The 14,610-nt window shown below is 34.3% G+C and overlaps 1 protein-coding gene across 3 annotated transcripts in view; it reads right to left on the bottom strand.

The window, feature by feature from the left end:
• Nucleotides 1–13,868, bottom strand: part of LOC128868625 (uncharacterized) — a 110,202-nt gene extending 96,334 nt beyond the window's left edge. For 2 of the 3 annotated variants that reach the window (XM_054110924.1, XM_054110922.1), the window contains exon 1: nucleotides 12,007–13,867. In XM_054110924.1, coding sequence (XP_053966899.1) covers nucleotides 12,007–12,009 — 3 coding nt within the window. In that variant the 5' untranslated portion in view covers nucleotides 12,010–13,867. Of the gene's footprint in view, nucleotides 1–12,006 lie in introns of all 3 variants that reach the window. The other variant, XM_054110923.1, reaches the window with a different exon arrangement.
• Between the last annotated feature and the right edge of the window lie 742 nt (nucleotides 13,869–14,610).

The raw sequence follows: 14,610 nt of genomic DNA on the forward strand, positions 1-14,610 counted from the left end.
CTTTGGACTAAGTAGGCAATTGAGCAGTAAAGTCCTCTCTCGACGAACAAAACTAACACTCTACAAGACTCTCATCATGCCTGTCCTAACGTATGGCGCAGAAGCTTGGACGATGACAACATCCGATGAAGCGACGCTTGGAGTGTTCGAGAGAAAGATTCTGCGTAAGATTTTTGGACCTTTGCACGTTGGCAACGGCGAATATCGCAGACGATGGAACGATGAGCTGTATGAGCTTTACGACGACATAGACATAGCGCAGCGAATAAAGATCCAGCCGCTTCGTTGGCTGGGTCATGTCGTCCGAATGGATACAAACGCTCCGGCTTTGAAAGTATTCGATGCGGTACCAGCTGGTGGTAGCAGAGGAAGAGGAAGGGCTCCTCTGCGTTGGAAAGATCAGGTGGAGAAGGGTTTGGCTTCACTTTGTGTATCCAATTGGCGCCGGTTAGCACGAGAAAGAAACGACTGGCGCGCTTTGTTAATCTCGGCCAAAATCGCGTAAGCGGTTATCGCGCCAATTAAGAAGAAGAAGAAGAAGAACCGTCTAAGCCTTATAACTTTTCAGAAAATTATTACAAAATTCTATTAACAGAAGTGTAGGGAGAGAAAATACCTTTCCAGTGATACATTAGAAGTCTAAATCGGTCAAAATTTGGCTGAGGTATACCAGTGATCCTGAAACCTCTCTTCTAAAACAAGGCAAAAATGCTATGAATAATCCGTTTCCACGACAGTCGGTTCTACGTTACCGAAACGACCCGGATTTATATCCGGCGAATGACTGTCACTCCAGCAGCATTCCCGGAATGTAAGTATGGGGAATGTTTATGCTGCTGCTACAACAACAACAACAACTATGAAAAATCTGTTTAGTTTGATTCCGTTGATAAATTTATTAAGTTTACATTCTTCTAAATATTACCTGAAGTGATTTTTTGAATTTTTTTTTAAATTGATTTCATTAAAAAAAATCGATTTTTACAGGTATTTTTAATATTATTTAATCGAGAACCGACAAACAAAAATTGCTAAACACAAGCGAACATTTGAAATGCTTTTGTATAAAAGGTTTCAACGGAGAATTGAGTTTCGGAAAATCTATTTATGTTATATATTTACATTTAATTTCTTAATTTATAAAAAAATTCTAAGATTTTAGTCCTCAAAAGTCCTCTCTTTGGACTTTTCTCAACAAGAGGGTCCAATTAACCCGTTAAAGGAAGCTTAAAATGTTCCGAAAGAATTACACACGTTAATTATATACATTTACTAGGAAGCGCAAAATTAATCACCCTGCGAAATTAATTATGTATTATAAAAACTAATTATTAAAAATTTATAGTTTTTGTAAATATCATTGCTTAGTTTTTTTATTTAGTAAAAAAGTTAATCAAAATCAAAATTGGATGATTAATTTTGAATAAAACTTTTCATGACCAAAATTTGTTAGCTTTGACCCACTGTAAAAAGAATTAGTTATGCTGATCTATAAAAATGGTCTTATCATGATATATAATATGTATGTATGGTTGTTCCAATAAAAAAAATTTTGATTTGTTACAGTATGTAATCATACTCTGCAAAAAAGTATCCTTTGAAAAGGATCGTTCACAAAGCATAATTTTACTTTCGATTTCATACACCTACATATGTATATGTGTATGTATGTGTTCTTATCTGCATGCATATGCGCATATGAGCATATATTTTACCAAACTAATACACATGCATGTTCATATTATTGTACGTATGCCACTCAAAGTGTTGCAACATCATCACGCATTAACTATCAACAGGAAATCGAAGTGCATCACCACCACCAACAGTAAACGCAGAAGCGTAACAGCAAAATACAGCAGCTGTTGTTGGCCGCTGACCTGTGCTGTTGCGTATGCCAACAACTAGCAACAAAAACACACACATTTGTATGTGTATTAAAGCAAATCCCATCTCCTCAAACTTCCGCAAAATGCCACCATTTGGATATTACCACAATGTAGCTACTTCTTGGATAGCCTACCTAGGCGTATATGCGTATAAATGTAAGTACACATGCATGTGTACATATATGTAATTCCTTTAATTCCCTCACCATAATCCAGCCATTACGATTTCGATTTCATTTGCACATCACTTTTGAATGTGTTTTGCATCTTTGGGAGCCTGCTTAAGTATTGTTTTTTTTTTTTTAATTTGCTAATACGAAATGGCTCTTCCGTTGAGTTATTTTTATATTCACAGAAATTCTATGATTTAATTTTGTTTTTTTTTCATACTGCTCGCTTAGATGAAAAACATTTGATTTTTGCCTTTAGCGTACCTGGCTGACGGTCTATCTATAACTTAAAATGCATACGTACATCATAAGTGTATGTGCATACATACGTAAGTATATGCGTGTATAAATATTTACGAGTCCATAGGTATATACGAATAAATTTATAGGGTTATGTGACTGTGTGTGTGTTGGAATTATTAAAAATAGCGTGGTGGCAAAATCATAACTGCAAATATGTATGTATGTATGTAAATACACACTTATGTATGTATGTTTGCTTATGCGAAGTGCCAAATGCACGGGGCTACTAAATACTCCTGCAGCTCCAACGAGCACCCCTTGGACGTCTCTTCGCACATTGTGATTTTAAATCATATCTGCGTATTCATACATTGCTCACATAAAGGCTTACATATGTATGGGCGTGCATGTAGTGTATGTAGATATGTACATATGTACGCATATATGCACTTCTCAGATACTCCTCCTGTACACTTAACCACCATTCTGTAGCGACATCAGCATCTTCTTCTTCACTCGCTTTGTGGCCAATTGTAAATAATTATGAATTGCTTTCGGTTCTTCCACAGCTCACCACTCTTTCCCCCTTGTTGTTTTTGTACTCATTTTATACATTTAATATCTGCTACGCTAATGATTCTTCGCTCCTTTAGTATGCATCGCCAATTTAATTTTTATTTTCTTTTTTTTTAAGAATTGCTTTTCATTTATTTTCCTCCACACATTCACAACCACAAACTAACTAAAATTTGCTGCTGCAGCTGTGTCACTGCTTCTTCTGCATTTGTTTTTTCATATTTAATATCTTGCGCTGTATGATTTATCATTCGATCGACTTTAGCACAATTTTGTTTAGCGTGGCTGAGTGTTTATGGGCTTCTAAGAAATGTACGAGTATGTATGTGTGTAGATTAGTGCATATGTTTGCTCATACATATTTTTTGTATACGTATACATTCTTGTATAGTATCCTATAATAGCAGATATTAATTTATGAATGTGTTATTGAACAATTTTATTTATAATTCATAACTAAGCGGAATTGGGCACATGATGCGAAACATACATATGCACATATATTTTACAGGTATGCGAGTATGGCATTTTGACCAATTGTGCACACACAAACAAATAAAATAAAATAATTTGTTAAAAATAAAATAATGTTAGTAAAGACCATTAAAAGTAATGATCAGCCCTACCACTGAATCCATTGTAATTCCTTAAAAACTACAAATATGGTATCATTGGTTTCGAACTCCAGCGAACGTAAGTTCGAAAGTCGTGGAGTGCTGTCATTGAACAGACCTCTTCTATTCGTGATTTCCCCGCTCGCTATCTCCTCTATGCTCAATTCACTTAACGAAAAATTTGCATGCGAGAGCAACAACAAAGTTATCGAGCAAGATTCGCCGCTAGCGAGTATGGTTGTACCCATGATGGAAAGAACAATGAGATGGCGCCTATCGTGGTCCCGTTACTTTGCGCTCAGCGAATTTGACAACTAGTTACGTGATTTTAGCTCCAGTATGGCCAGATTACCATTTTCTTAACTTGATTTAGCATTTTTTTTTGTGATTTTTATTATTTTTTGTCTCGGAATTTTAGTTCTTTCTTCATGACAATTTTTAGCTGTTCTAATTAAAATGTCATGTTTATAATTTTGTAAAATATACATTTTTTAATAATTTTTTAAATAATTCACTCAGTTTTATTTAGCTTTACTTTTTTTAACATCTGGTGGCATTGCCCGCGATTGCAGGTGTTGTTGGTGTTCTTCTGCTTTCGGCAGTCAAATCTCTCTCTCGCTACTGCCGTGTTGCCTAGCTTTGGATATAAAAACGCACTAAAATGCCCATTCAAAGAAAATAACCCAACAAATTTTTATTGAATCACTTATAGAACTTTGTATGCGTGGCAAATTGTCTTTAAAATGTGCGTTTTTTTTTTTAATAAATGTGTTATGCTTATGTACAATTTAATTTATGAGTTTTTTTTTGTTAAGCGAGACTCTTTTGTTAAGAGAACGACGTATTTGCTAAATTTGAGATTATGTAACTATATTAGATAAGGTACTCTTTTTGTAAAAATGTCAGTATGGTTTCTTTAGTACTTTCTGGTATTTTGCGGCTTATTTTTACAATGAATACACCTCTTGATGCCCTATGTCCACTAAGGATTGATGGTCGGAAGAAACTGTGTAAAAAGGTTTTCAATCTTAAAAAGAGTTGAGAGAGGGACTTTTAATATTCTTGCATAACCTTAAAAGGACCAAAAAATTAAATTCACACTTTCAAAATATAAAATTTTATAAGAAGCAACTTATTTTCATTAGAACTAAAAATCTTCTCAGAGTGACCTTTTTTAACGTTTTTTTGTTTAATAATATAGTTTGTTTTTTAATTTAAAGTTTCGGTAGCTTTAAATTAAAAAAAAGAAACAAACACGAAACTTCAAAATTTTCGCATTTTCGGTAGAAAAAAGCACTAAATTTATTGCGAAGAGCAAATGGTTGGCAATACTGCATAACTCAGCAAACGTGACGTCACGTACGCTCTGATGGGCGCAATCTTCTTTCTATCATTCTTGGGTTGTACCTCATTGGACTGGTATAACTCACTGCCTTACAAACGCATGTAATTTAAAGCAGCTCTATTCCCGCGTTGTCAATACGAGTATATACATATACCTATGTTCATTTATACCAATTGCTTCATCTATTCGCCACTTGCTAATGCTTGGCGAAAAGAAGAGGCCTAATCTATTCGGAATTTCAAATGGTAAGAATTCTCGTACAGACAACTCAAGTGCAGGGTGGTCCAAGGCGAATTCATAGAAGATGTCTTCGCTAGAACAACAACATTGACTTACATTTAGTTTCTACAATTTTTGTAGTAACAATCTCAGAGACATAACACGTGTCTCTTAAACAAATACCCCTAGCGGGGAAAAATCTCAGCGTAACGGAAAAGGCTAAATATCTAGACCTTTTTCTGGTTAGAAAGCAACACCCCAGTTGCAGATAAGGAATGCTTCTATTACTCTTAAAACAACTACAACAATAAGGAATGCAAGCAAAGACAACGATGTACTCCTGCAGTAAGTCGTTTGCGAAAAATAGGGAATGGAACCCAGGATAAATTCACAAATGGCAACACACTGTTTATTGTGAATTAGTACGTTTAAGTTTTGGCTTTCAATTTGTTCATACATCTGACTTGCCAAAAATCACTTGAAAATATCAGGCTGCAAGTAAACTGAATGGGTTGGTGCGTGATTACCATTCGGAATTCACAGAGAGGTCGTTGGTTCGAATCTCGGTGAAAGCAAAATTTATAAAAACATTTTTCTAATAGCGGTCGCCCCTCGGCAGGCAATGGCAAACCTCCGAGTGTATTCCTGCCATGAAAAAGCTCCTCATAAAAATATTTGCCGTTCGGAGTCGGCTTGAAACTGTAGGTCCCTCCATTTGTGGAACAACATCAAAACGCACACCACAAATAGGAGGAGGAGCTCGGTCAAACACCTAACAGAAGTGTACGCGCCAATTATTTATTTTATTTAAGTAAACTGATAAGAAAATCCATTTTAAAGATGCCGCCATCAAGAAAACAACGAAAAACGCTAGTTTCTCTCCAAGTGCTGCGGCAAGGAGACGTAATAGGAGACGTGGCAGCGGTTTGTTTACACCAAAACTAAGGTTGTGTAAGTGACTGACTGAAAAACGACTAATTCTAAGAGCGTTAGAGCTGAGCCCCATATACCTACATACATACATAAATATATATTACATTCACAATTTTTGAAACCTTTTAATGTGTCACCCGACAATTTAAGGTATGGTCAGGAGGAAACAATTGAAAGAAAATTGCTTGTCGTGCTGAGAAAAAAATGTTCAGAAAACTTAAGTAACTTACGATTTGATCTTTTACGGTGTGACAGCTTATTTCAAATACCAAAATGGTAGCCATACATCAAAGTTCGAGTGATCTTAATGAGAAATCAAAAAGGAGCTACCCGAAAAAAGTATATTAAATTGGATTTGGCGAAAATAAATGCAAAATTTTTTCACATATTAGTTGTTTAATAAGCCTTTTCTTCAATTCAGTAAAATGTAAAAAAGAATAATAAGATCAACTAAGCCTTATGCAGATTTTTACGCTATTTTTGACTTTTTTTGGAGGATAGGTTTAGGGAAAACTTTAATGATAATGAAAATGAACAATTTTGGAAATGTATATATAGGTATTACCCACCCTCCTTTTATTTCTCAATCCCTTCCCAAATTTTCTTCGCAAATATGTTTACTTACTTTAATTCTATTGACAAAATTAATTCAGATTCTATTATCTGAATATTTCGAAAAATTACCATTTAAGAAATAAAACTTTTATTTATAAAAAAGCCATATTTGTGGAAGTATTTTGCAATCGGACCAGCTCAATTAAATCTTAATATTTTTTTGAAATATTTTAGTGGAAGACTTAAACTATTATAAACTGTATAATTACGATCGAACAACAGTAACGATTTATTTTAATACTTCTGTACAAACAATAAGGTTTTGTTTTAGAAGTAAAGAACTCTAAATTGGGAGCACTATTTTCTGTGACAGCTGATTGGACATTTCGCGGGTGTTTTGGGGTAAGTTTGGCGTGATAATTTATCAGAAGAAGACTCACGCGAGGTAACTTTCAACTTTATTGTGCAAAGATGGCCTCAACAGAAAATATTATGTAGATATGGGAGGTCATAAATTACTTCCGAGTGAATTTTATTGAAATTTTCTGGCAATTTCATAGCATTATGATGATTTCCAATTCCAATTCCATCACGCATGGTCAAGTCGTACAAGAATCCACTTGGCAAATATTTGGTTATTTGCTTTGGAAATATGAGTATGTAATGTCGCATGCCGACAGTGAGTCAAAAAAATATTGGCACACTTGGAAAATCAAAGTTCTCTGTGCTATAACTTTTCTTCTAATGGAAGTATAAAAAAATACAAAACGGTATTTTCTAAATGTATTTAGGTATTTATTACGCGGCATCTGGTGTCAGAAAGCTCGTGTTCATAGATGAGACAATGGACAAGCATGTGTATCGCGACATTCTTAAAGAAAATTGAAGTCCAAGTGTCGAAAAACTGGGCCTTAATGGGACACCATGGCAATTTCAACAAGATAATGACCCCAAACATTCGATATTCAGTCTAAAGGAAGACCCACAAAGTATTAGCGCGTTACAGCTGCAATGGAACAAGCTGATTACGCTATCATGTGAGTTTGTGACTTATTTTTCAAGGTTGGGCTTGTAAACATAAGTCGAAATAAATTTTTTTTGCTCAGATACGTAAGAAATAAATACATTTATATTAGAAAATACCGTTTCCTATTTTTTTATACTTCCATTAGAAGAAAAGTTATAGCACTGAGAGCTTTGATTTTTCGAGTGTGCCAATACTTTTTTGACTCACTGTACATCGATAAAGCAGAAATAATTGAGTACTTGCCGAATCAACTGCGTAGTCTGTGAAAATTAGATGTCCAAATTATGCTACGTACTGAGGGGCCAGTAGCGGAAGTGGCCTCAAAACCATATTGCAACATAACTGCCAAAAAATTATCCATCAAAAAAGTCAATTTCATAGATATCAAAAACAATTTCCCCGATTTGTAATCACTATCGTATATACGAAACACCCTGTGTCTCCTACATATATATGTATTATTTTCTTCTACTATAAATAGCGAAATATGTGCGTGTTTTCTTCTTCTTCCGCTTTAACTTGAACCTTGTTGCTTCCTTTTCTTTTCTCGATAAACAATTTCTTTTTCTCAATAACTTTTATGACACTCAGTTATTTCCATATGCATCTTAAACATTTCTAGTACTTCAATTAAGCAAATAATAAACGCAGGAATGACTCAAAATCGAGAGCATTTACTTTACCGTTGCGGGAGCATTTGCTTACACACACAAACAAACATTTATACTTAAAAAAACGAAATAGCTACTACCGGTTGTCTTACCCTCTTAATTCTGCTCCTATTTATCAGTTCGATGCCATTGTTTTTAGTAAGTAATCAAATTAGTCACCCATTAGTAAGCGTAGTGTCTTTGTTTTACATACAAGCATATGTTTACTATTTGTATGTATAAATATTCATGATATGTGCTTGTATAGCTTATTACTCGTATTCGTGGGTGTGAACTTTGCGCTTAGTAAGTGCTTTTAATGAATGACTATGGAAGCTAATAATTTCCGCTTAGTGGCTTATATTTGCATGTGTACATACAAATGCATATACCTACGTTTATAGGTATATTTGGAGAAATTGGTTTTTACAACTGCTTCAGCCGACGGTATCGCGGTGATGATAAAATTAATGAAGATTATATTAGAGACAAACTTTTTTGCACGTACGTAACTAAATTAGTTCCCCAAAAGGTAAATGCAATAAAGGAGATTTCATAGCGATACTTTAAGAAGCTAAAACATTTAATAAAAAGTAATGAAGAACTTATTTTATTGTATTTGAAAACTTGATTTATTGTAGAAATGTAACTTGGGAAAACTATTTTTGTTTTTATGTCTAAGATATTCAGAGCAGAGTCGAGGCAAATTTTCAATTTAATATAACGTAACTATATTAAGTTAATATCTCAGTGAGTAATGTGAATAGTTAGTAAAAAAATCAATAATAATCTTGAAATTGATTTCAAATTGATTACAATTAAAAATATTCCATCGTTATTCTGTTCATCTTTAGACCAAAAAGAACTTCGAATAAGACTAGGACTTCGACTAAGACAACGAGTAGTCTGCAAGAACAACAACAACCCCAACAACAATAGCCCAACACTAAAACTAACAACAACAATCCCAAAACTGAAACTAACAACAACAACCCAACACTAAAACTAACAATAAAGGCAACACGTTCAACTTAGATGAAAATGGTTCTCTAATGAAACTCATCTCGACTCAAGGCTTTTTGCGATAGCGCAAAGAGAAAATATTGCTGATTCGCGAAAACCACTTGAGAATAAATCCTGTGCCTGATAACAACAAGATCATCAAGCCAGTGCTGGACAGTGGAAACTGGAAGATATGCCAGGAGAGGAGGTGTATTAGTGGCAGAGAAGGTGTTATATGACCTCTTCATTTTGCGTATACTTCATTTTGTTTACTGACCTAATAACCGCCTGATCATAAGTGCAAATGCATAAGTACATACATAGATATCAGCAAGATCCGTAACTCAACGCACCTGTGATGCGGCTTTGAAAATAACTATCGACAGGGCTTGCAAAGGAGCAACATAAATCAATCAGCCGAATACAGATGCGCTTTGCTAAATTTTTACCATCCCCTTTTATTTAATATGATTGTCACAAGTAGATAATTCTTTTTTGATTCTACCCCTAAATTGATTTTTTGGCCAAAAAAAATGAGGCATATTTATAAATTTGTATTTATATTTTCTCGAGCTCACCAACGGACATTTCTGAGGGGAAATTAAATAATATCGATCTGTAATAAATTGTATACCAAAGTTACGAAAAAGTGCATTTTCCGAATGGGAATTCGATGGTATTTTTCACTCCGAATCTCCTCTCTGTCCCAGCGAGTGGTGAATTTGTTAATTGCAACTCAGAGCAAGAGATGACAGATACCAGGTTTAGCCAATAACTATGGTGAAAAACAAAATTGTGAGGGGAACATCGACTGCCACGTCACGGAAGCATTCGCTAGCCGAAATCTGCACGATAATCAGTCGTTGTTCACACACACATTTAACACACTCGTTAAATTTGTTGTTGTTCAGATGGCAACGAAGTGACATTGCGTTAATTTTTTTGTTATATCATTAACATATTCTTAGTTTTTTCGCAAACAAACCAATTCATAACTCCTGCTACGTCAGCTCAACCGCTGATTCTGTCAAATTTGCTGAATGCCGGCTAACGGTCTGATATTGGCCACACCATTAAATCTTTTCACGATGAGTCAGAGCAGATGTTTCGTCAAATTTGGAACTGTAATTTTTCCTCTGAATATTATATAGTATATATGTGTCTAGATAACCATACATATGAATGTGCATACATATATTTTTAGTACTCTGAACTAAATGAGATACTTCTCCTTTGAGAATATAGCCCATTCAGTTCAAGTACTAAATAATCAACACACCTGAACCTGAGAGAGAAGTTAAATGTCATAGTAAGTACATATTGACCTTTGTGCAAACGAGCAACAAAATCTGAGTCTACCTTCAACTTATTAGACCCTGCCGTTTGCGCACCTAAACTCTAAAGTAAAGAGATGCTAGCAGTTTTAACTGTTATTGAGTGTGTGTGACCATAAAAAATTGAAATGAGTGCCTACTTTCATAGGAAAATAGCATTGTGTGGTTAACAAATACTTAAAAATTTGAATTTCGAATAACTCTAAAACGATAAACTTCAAATGTGGTTTGTCAAAATCGGGTGTCCTCATTTCGAAGTGTTCCCCTTTATCATGCCGAAAAAGGCAGCTTAAAGCTTTGTCAAGTAATTCAGAAAACAAAGAGAGTTTAATTGCATTTTATAGTAGTTAGAAAGAGGTAAGAGAGTCCATTAATATCAAACCACTTTATCTTTTCGATGAGAAAACGAACCTAAGTAACACTAATGCTGATCTCTAAAGGGGAACCTGAGATAATTAAAAAGGCATAAACACTTTCAACGCATGGGCTAAAAAGTCCCGGGCCTAATAAACGAAACACGTTTTTTGATTCAAAATTAATTTTATTCATCAACGTAATTTCAATCAAAAACAACGCAATCATTCCAGAGTCGCTCTTAAATTCAATCCCACATTTGCGGAAGACTTAACTTTTGCCTCATCAAATAGGGATCAGTTTCAACGATAACCTCTTCATTCGAGGTAAATTTCTACCGGCGAACATTTCTTTTAGGTCTGTGAACAGCCAGTAGTCTCTTGATATTTTATTTCCCATGAAAAAGCAATGTAAAATTAAAACACGAAATACTGTTTGATCCATTGCTTTGAAAATAACAAAACTAGTGTCGCTCTTAGCACAATAACTCACGAACTAATGAATAGAATATCATGAAATTTGAACAGCTGCCCTTTTAAGGTTAGTACTAACTGAAAAAGGGGTGAATGCAATAAAACTAGTGTCATCTATGTGTAAGGTCCGCGACTTTTCAGCCCATGTGTTACTTCCATGTCCAGCCATGGAACATCGCTTCATATCTAGTTTCAAGTGCACAAATCGTAATTTTCATAAATTACATATATAAAGAAGTATTCGAAACAAAATATATTCGCACTTGCGCTCACTTTAGTTTTTGTATCATATAATAAAGTATTGCTCCAAAAAATATATTAAATCATAGAAAGCTATGTTTTAGTTTTTCAAAATAAAAGTAATTTTCCACTTTTTTTTAATGTTCGAATTTTGTGAATATTTTCATTTTTATTTTTTGCCTTTGTCTTCGTATTTTTATATTTTTCTAAGCATGGCTGTGTGTTAATGAATATTAATACATCCAATTCGGATTTAGCTTATCGTGCAAATGAATTAATTAGATATATTTTTTTCAAATACACAGTAGTTAGGCACACAGGCATTCGACTAAGTGTCGATATTAAACTTTAAAAGAATTAGTTGTTTTTGTTGCATATTTACCATTTTTGCCGTGATGTCTTCCACTTTTAATCCGTTTTTGTGCGTGTTGCGTATAAAATGTTAGACGAGGATGTTTTTATTTAAAGCTCAAGACCACAATCTGTGACAAACGTTGAGTAGTGAAGTTCAGAAAGTTTATCAAATGTCGAAACAGAGATTTGGTTTTGTAGTTGCACAATTTTAAAACACCGCCACGCACTTTTATATGTTTTTTATTAATTAACGAATCGGAGACAAATATTTTTGTTCGTTTATTCCGCACAAAATTCACAGCATGTCTAGTTAATTTCTATTGAATTTTAAGTTTTGTTTTGGATTTTAAAGTTTTTTACTTGTAAAGATGTTTACAAAGTTGTAAGTGTTTTGTTTTTTTCTAATTCATTTTATATTTGTGACAAGTAGTAAAACTACAAGCATTATTGTTGTTGTAGTAGTATATCAAGTCCTGCCGGGCACGGCAAAGTCACCGATCGTCGTCGTCAACCTCACCTAACGGTAGGTCCAACTCGGCGGGGGCGGTCTGCAGTGAGAGCGGTGTTAGATGAAGGGATTTAACGGGGTACGTGTATAGTGTCGTGCTTAGGAGTGTAACCTGCTACAATATCCGGAGCGCAACTGAGCTCCAAGAGCTGGGTTGTATGGATGATAGTGAATGTATTATTTTTCTCTACCGGCATTAGGCTTCGTAAAGAGAAGCGCAAGAGAACGAAAAAGTTGTATGCAGTTGCACTAGTTAAGAATTAAATTAATTACTTTCGCATTTAATATTCATTCACTTGATATCTTTGCAAGTAAATGTTCACACGTAAGTTTTGTCCTTATATTTTTTGAAGAACGAGCCGAAATAAATTTTATGGCGCTGGTTTATTACACTTTCTTATTAAAATTTTTTAAACATTTTCTTTGCTTTGCAAATATTATTCAATTTTAGTTAAAACTCTTAATTATTTTTGTGTGCGCAAGTTTTTAAAAAATTAAAAAATGTTTTTAATTTTTTTACTAAGTCCTTTTCACTTAACTCAATGATTGTTAAAAGAAAAACAATTATTTTGCTCATTCAATCCTGGTAAGCCTTTTTATGCACTTATAAGAAAGTATTTTTGTTAAAATTTTTTTACCGATGATTTTTGGCTCAGTTCCGAAATGTGAATTCAATCAAAATTTTTAATTCAGTACATTTTCTATAGAACTCGTTTTACAGTGTATTTCTTTGAAAATTCATTTACTCTCTTTTAATAACCAAATTTCGTGAATTTGCTTCTTAATTTTATTTTTGGAATCGTTTAGTTTTTGTCATTAATACATGCACGTACTTTTATTCATTTCCAAATTTTTCTTAATCAATTCACATTAACTTATTATCATGTCAATTTCCTGCACTTTCTCACTTTATTATTAAAGCATCATTTCCAATCGATTCCATTCATTAAATCAAACTTCAAAAATCTTGTGGGTGGCGCCAACAAAACTAATAGCACCCGAAGACCGTTTATGAGTGTATTCGAAGATAGCACTTCACTTTAGTAATTCTAATGAAATCGCAAGCACGAAACACAACAAAAAATTAACACAAATAAAACTCATGGAGTTCAAGCGTAAAGCAAACAATAAAAAGCAAAACGTCTAACCAATTCAGAAAATCAAATGCAAATGCTAATGTTTTAACACCAACATATTCGTATTATCTCGCTCTGCACAAATGCCGCAACTGTCAGTTCGCCACTAATGCCACACTGCTAAACACTGTTCTTGCCACTATTTTCGTTTTGTTGTTAATTGTATAGTACTAGAGTAGAGTGGAGTATTGCCGCTTAGCCGCTGATTGCGCTGTTGCTTGACGCTTGTACGTTTAGTCAATGACTAGGGGCGCGCAATTCAAAAATTTTTTAAATTCAACACAACTCAACAAAAAACCAAAAATTAATAAAATCAATTTCACAGATACACACAAACACACACAGCGTCACTTACCCTAAAACGCACATGGACACTCATACACTCACGTGTATTGCCTTCCGCTCAGCAGTAGCAGTGCTGGCATGGCAAATTGTAGCTGTAGAGCGAGTAGTTAACTGAGCGCTTCACAATAGCGTCGCACTAAAAGAGAGCACCAAGCGGCAAGCAACAAAATGAGTGAGAAAACTGTAACGACGTTGCAGCAGCAGTCAGCGTAGAAGCTGTAGAACATATGAGCAGCGCATGTAAGACATATTAACGGCAGCAACAAAAACAATAATAATGCTAAGAAATTGTTTATAACAGCAAGCAATTGCTGACGATGTACAGTGGTGTGTTGAAGGCAAATAAATGGCAATAATGTTACTTTAAGGTTCTGAGAACAAACGGCTGCTGGCGGAAATAAAAAACGTATCAGAAGAAAATCGTGGCCTCGTTTATATGGACTAAAATGCAAGTAAGATAAAATTAATGCAGTGAAACCTCTATATAACGAGCCTCGATAAAATGAAAAAATCTGTGTTACAACATTTTTGTTGAGTTTCCTAAAAGAATCTCGTTGTTGCCAAAATTAAGAAATAATAAAAAATATATGAATTGTAAATGTAAAGTCATATATTTCTTTATTATTTGATCAGGGAATAAAAA

The sequence above is a fragment of the Anastrepha ludens genome, chromosome 6 (genome assembly GCF_028408465.1).
Source record: "Anastrepha ludens isolate Willacy chromosome 6, idAnaLude1.1, whole genome shotgun sequence".
In the NCBI taxonomy this organism is placed as follows: domain Eukaryota; kingdom Metazoa; phylum Arthropoda; class Insecta; order Diptera; family Tephritidae; genus Anastrepha; species Anastrepha ludens.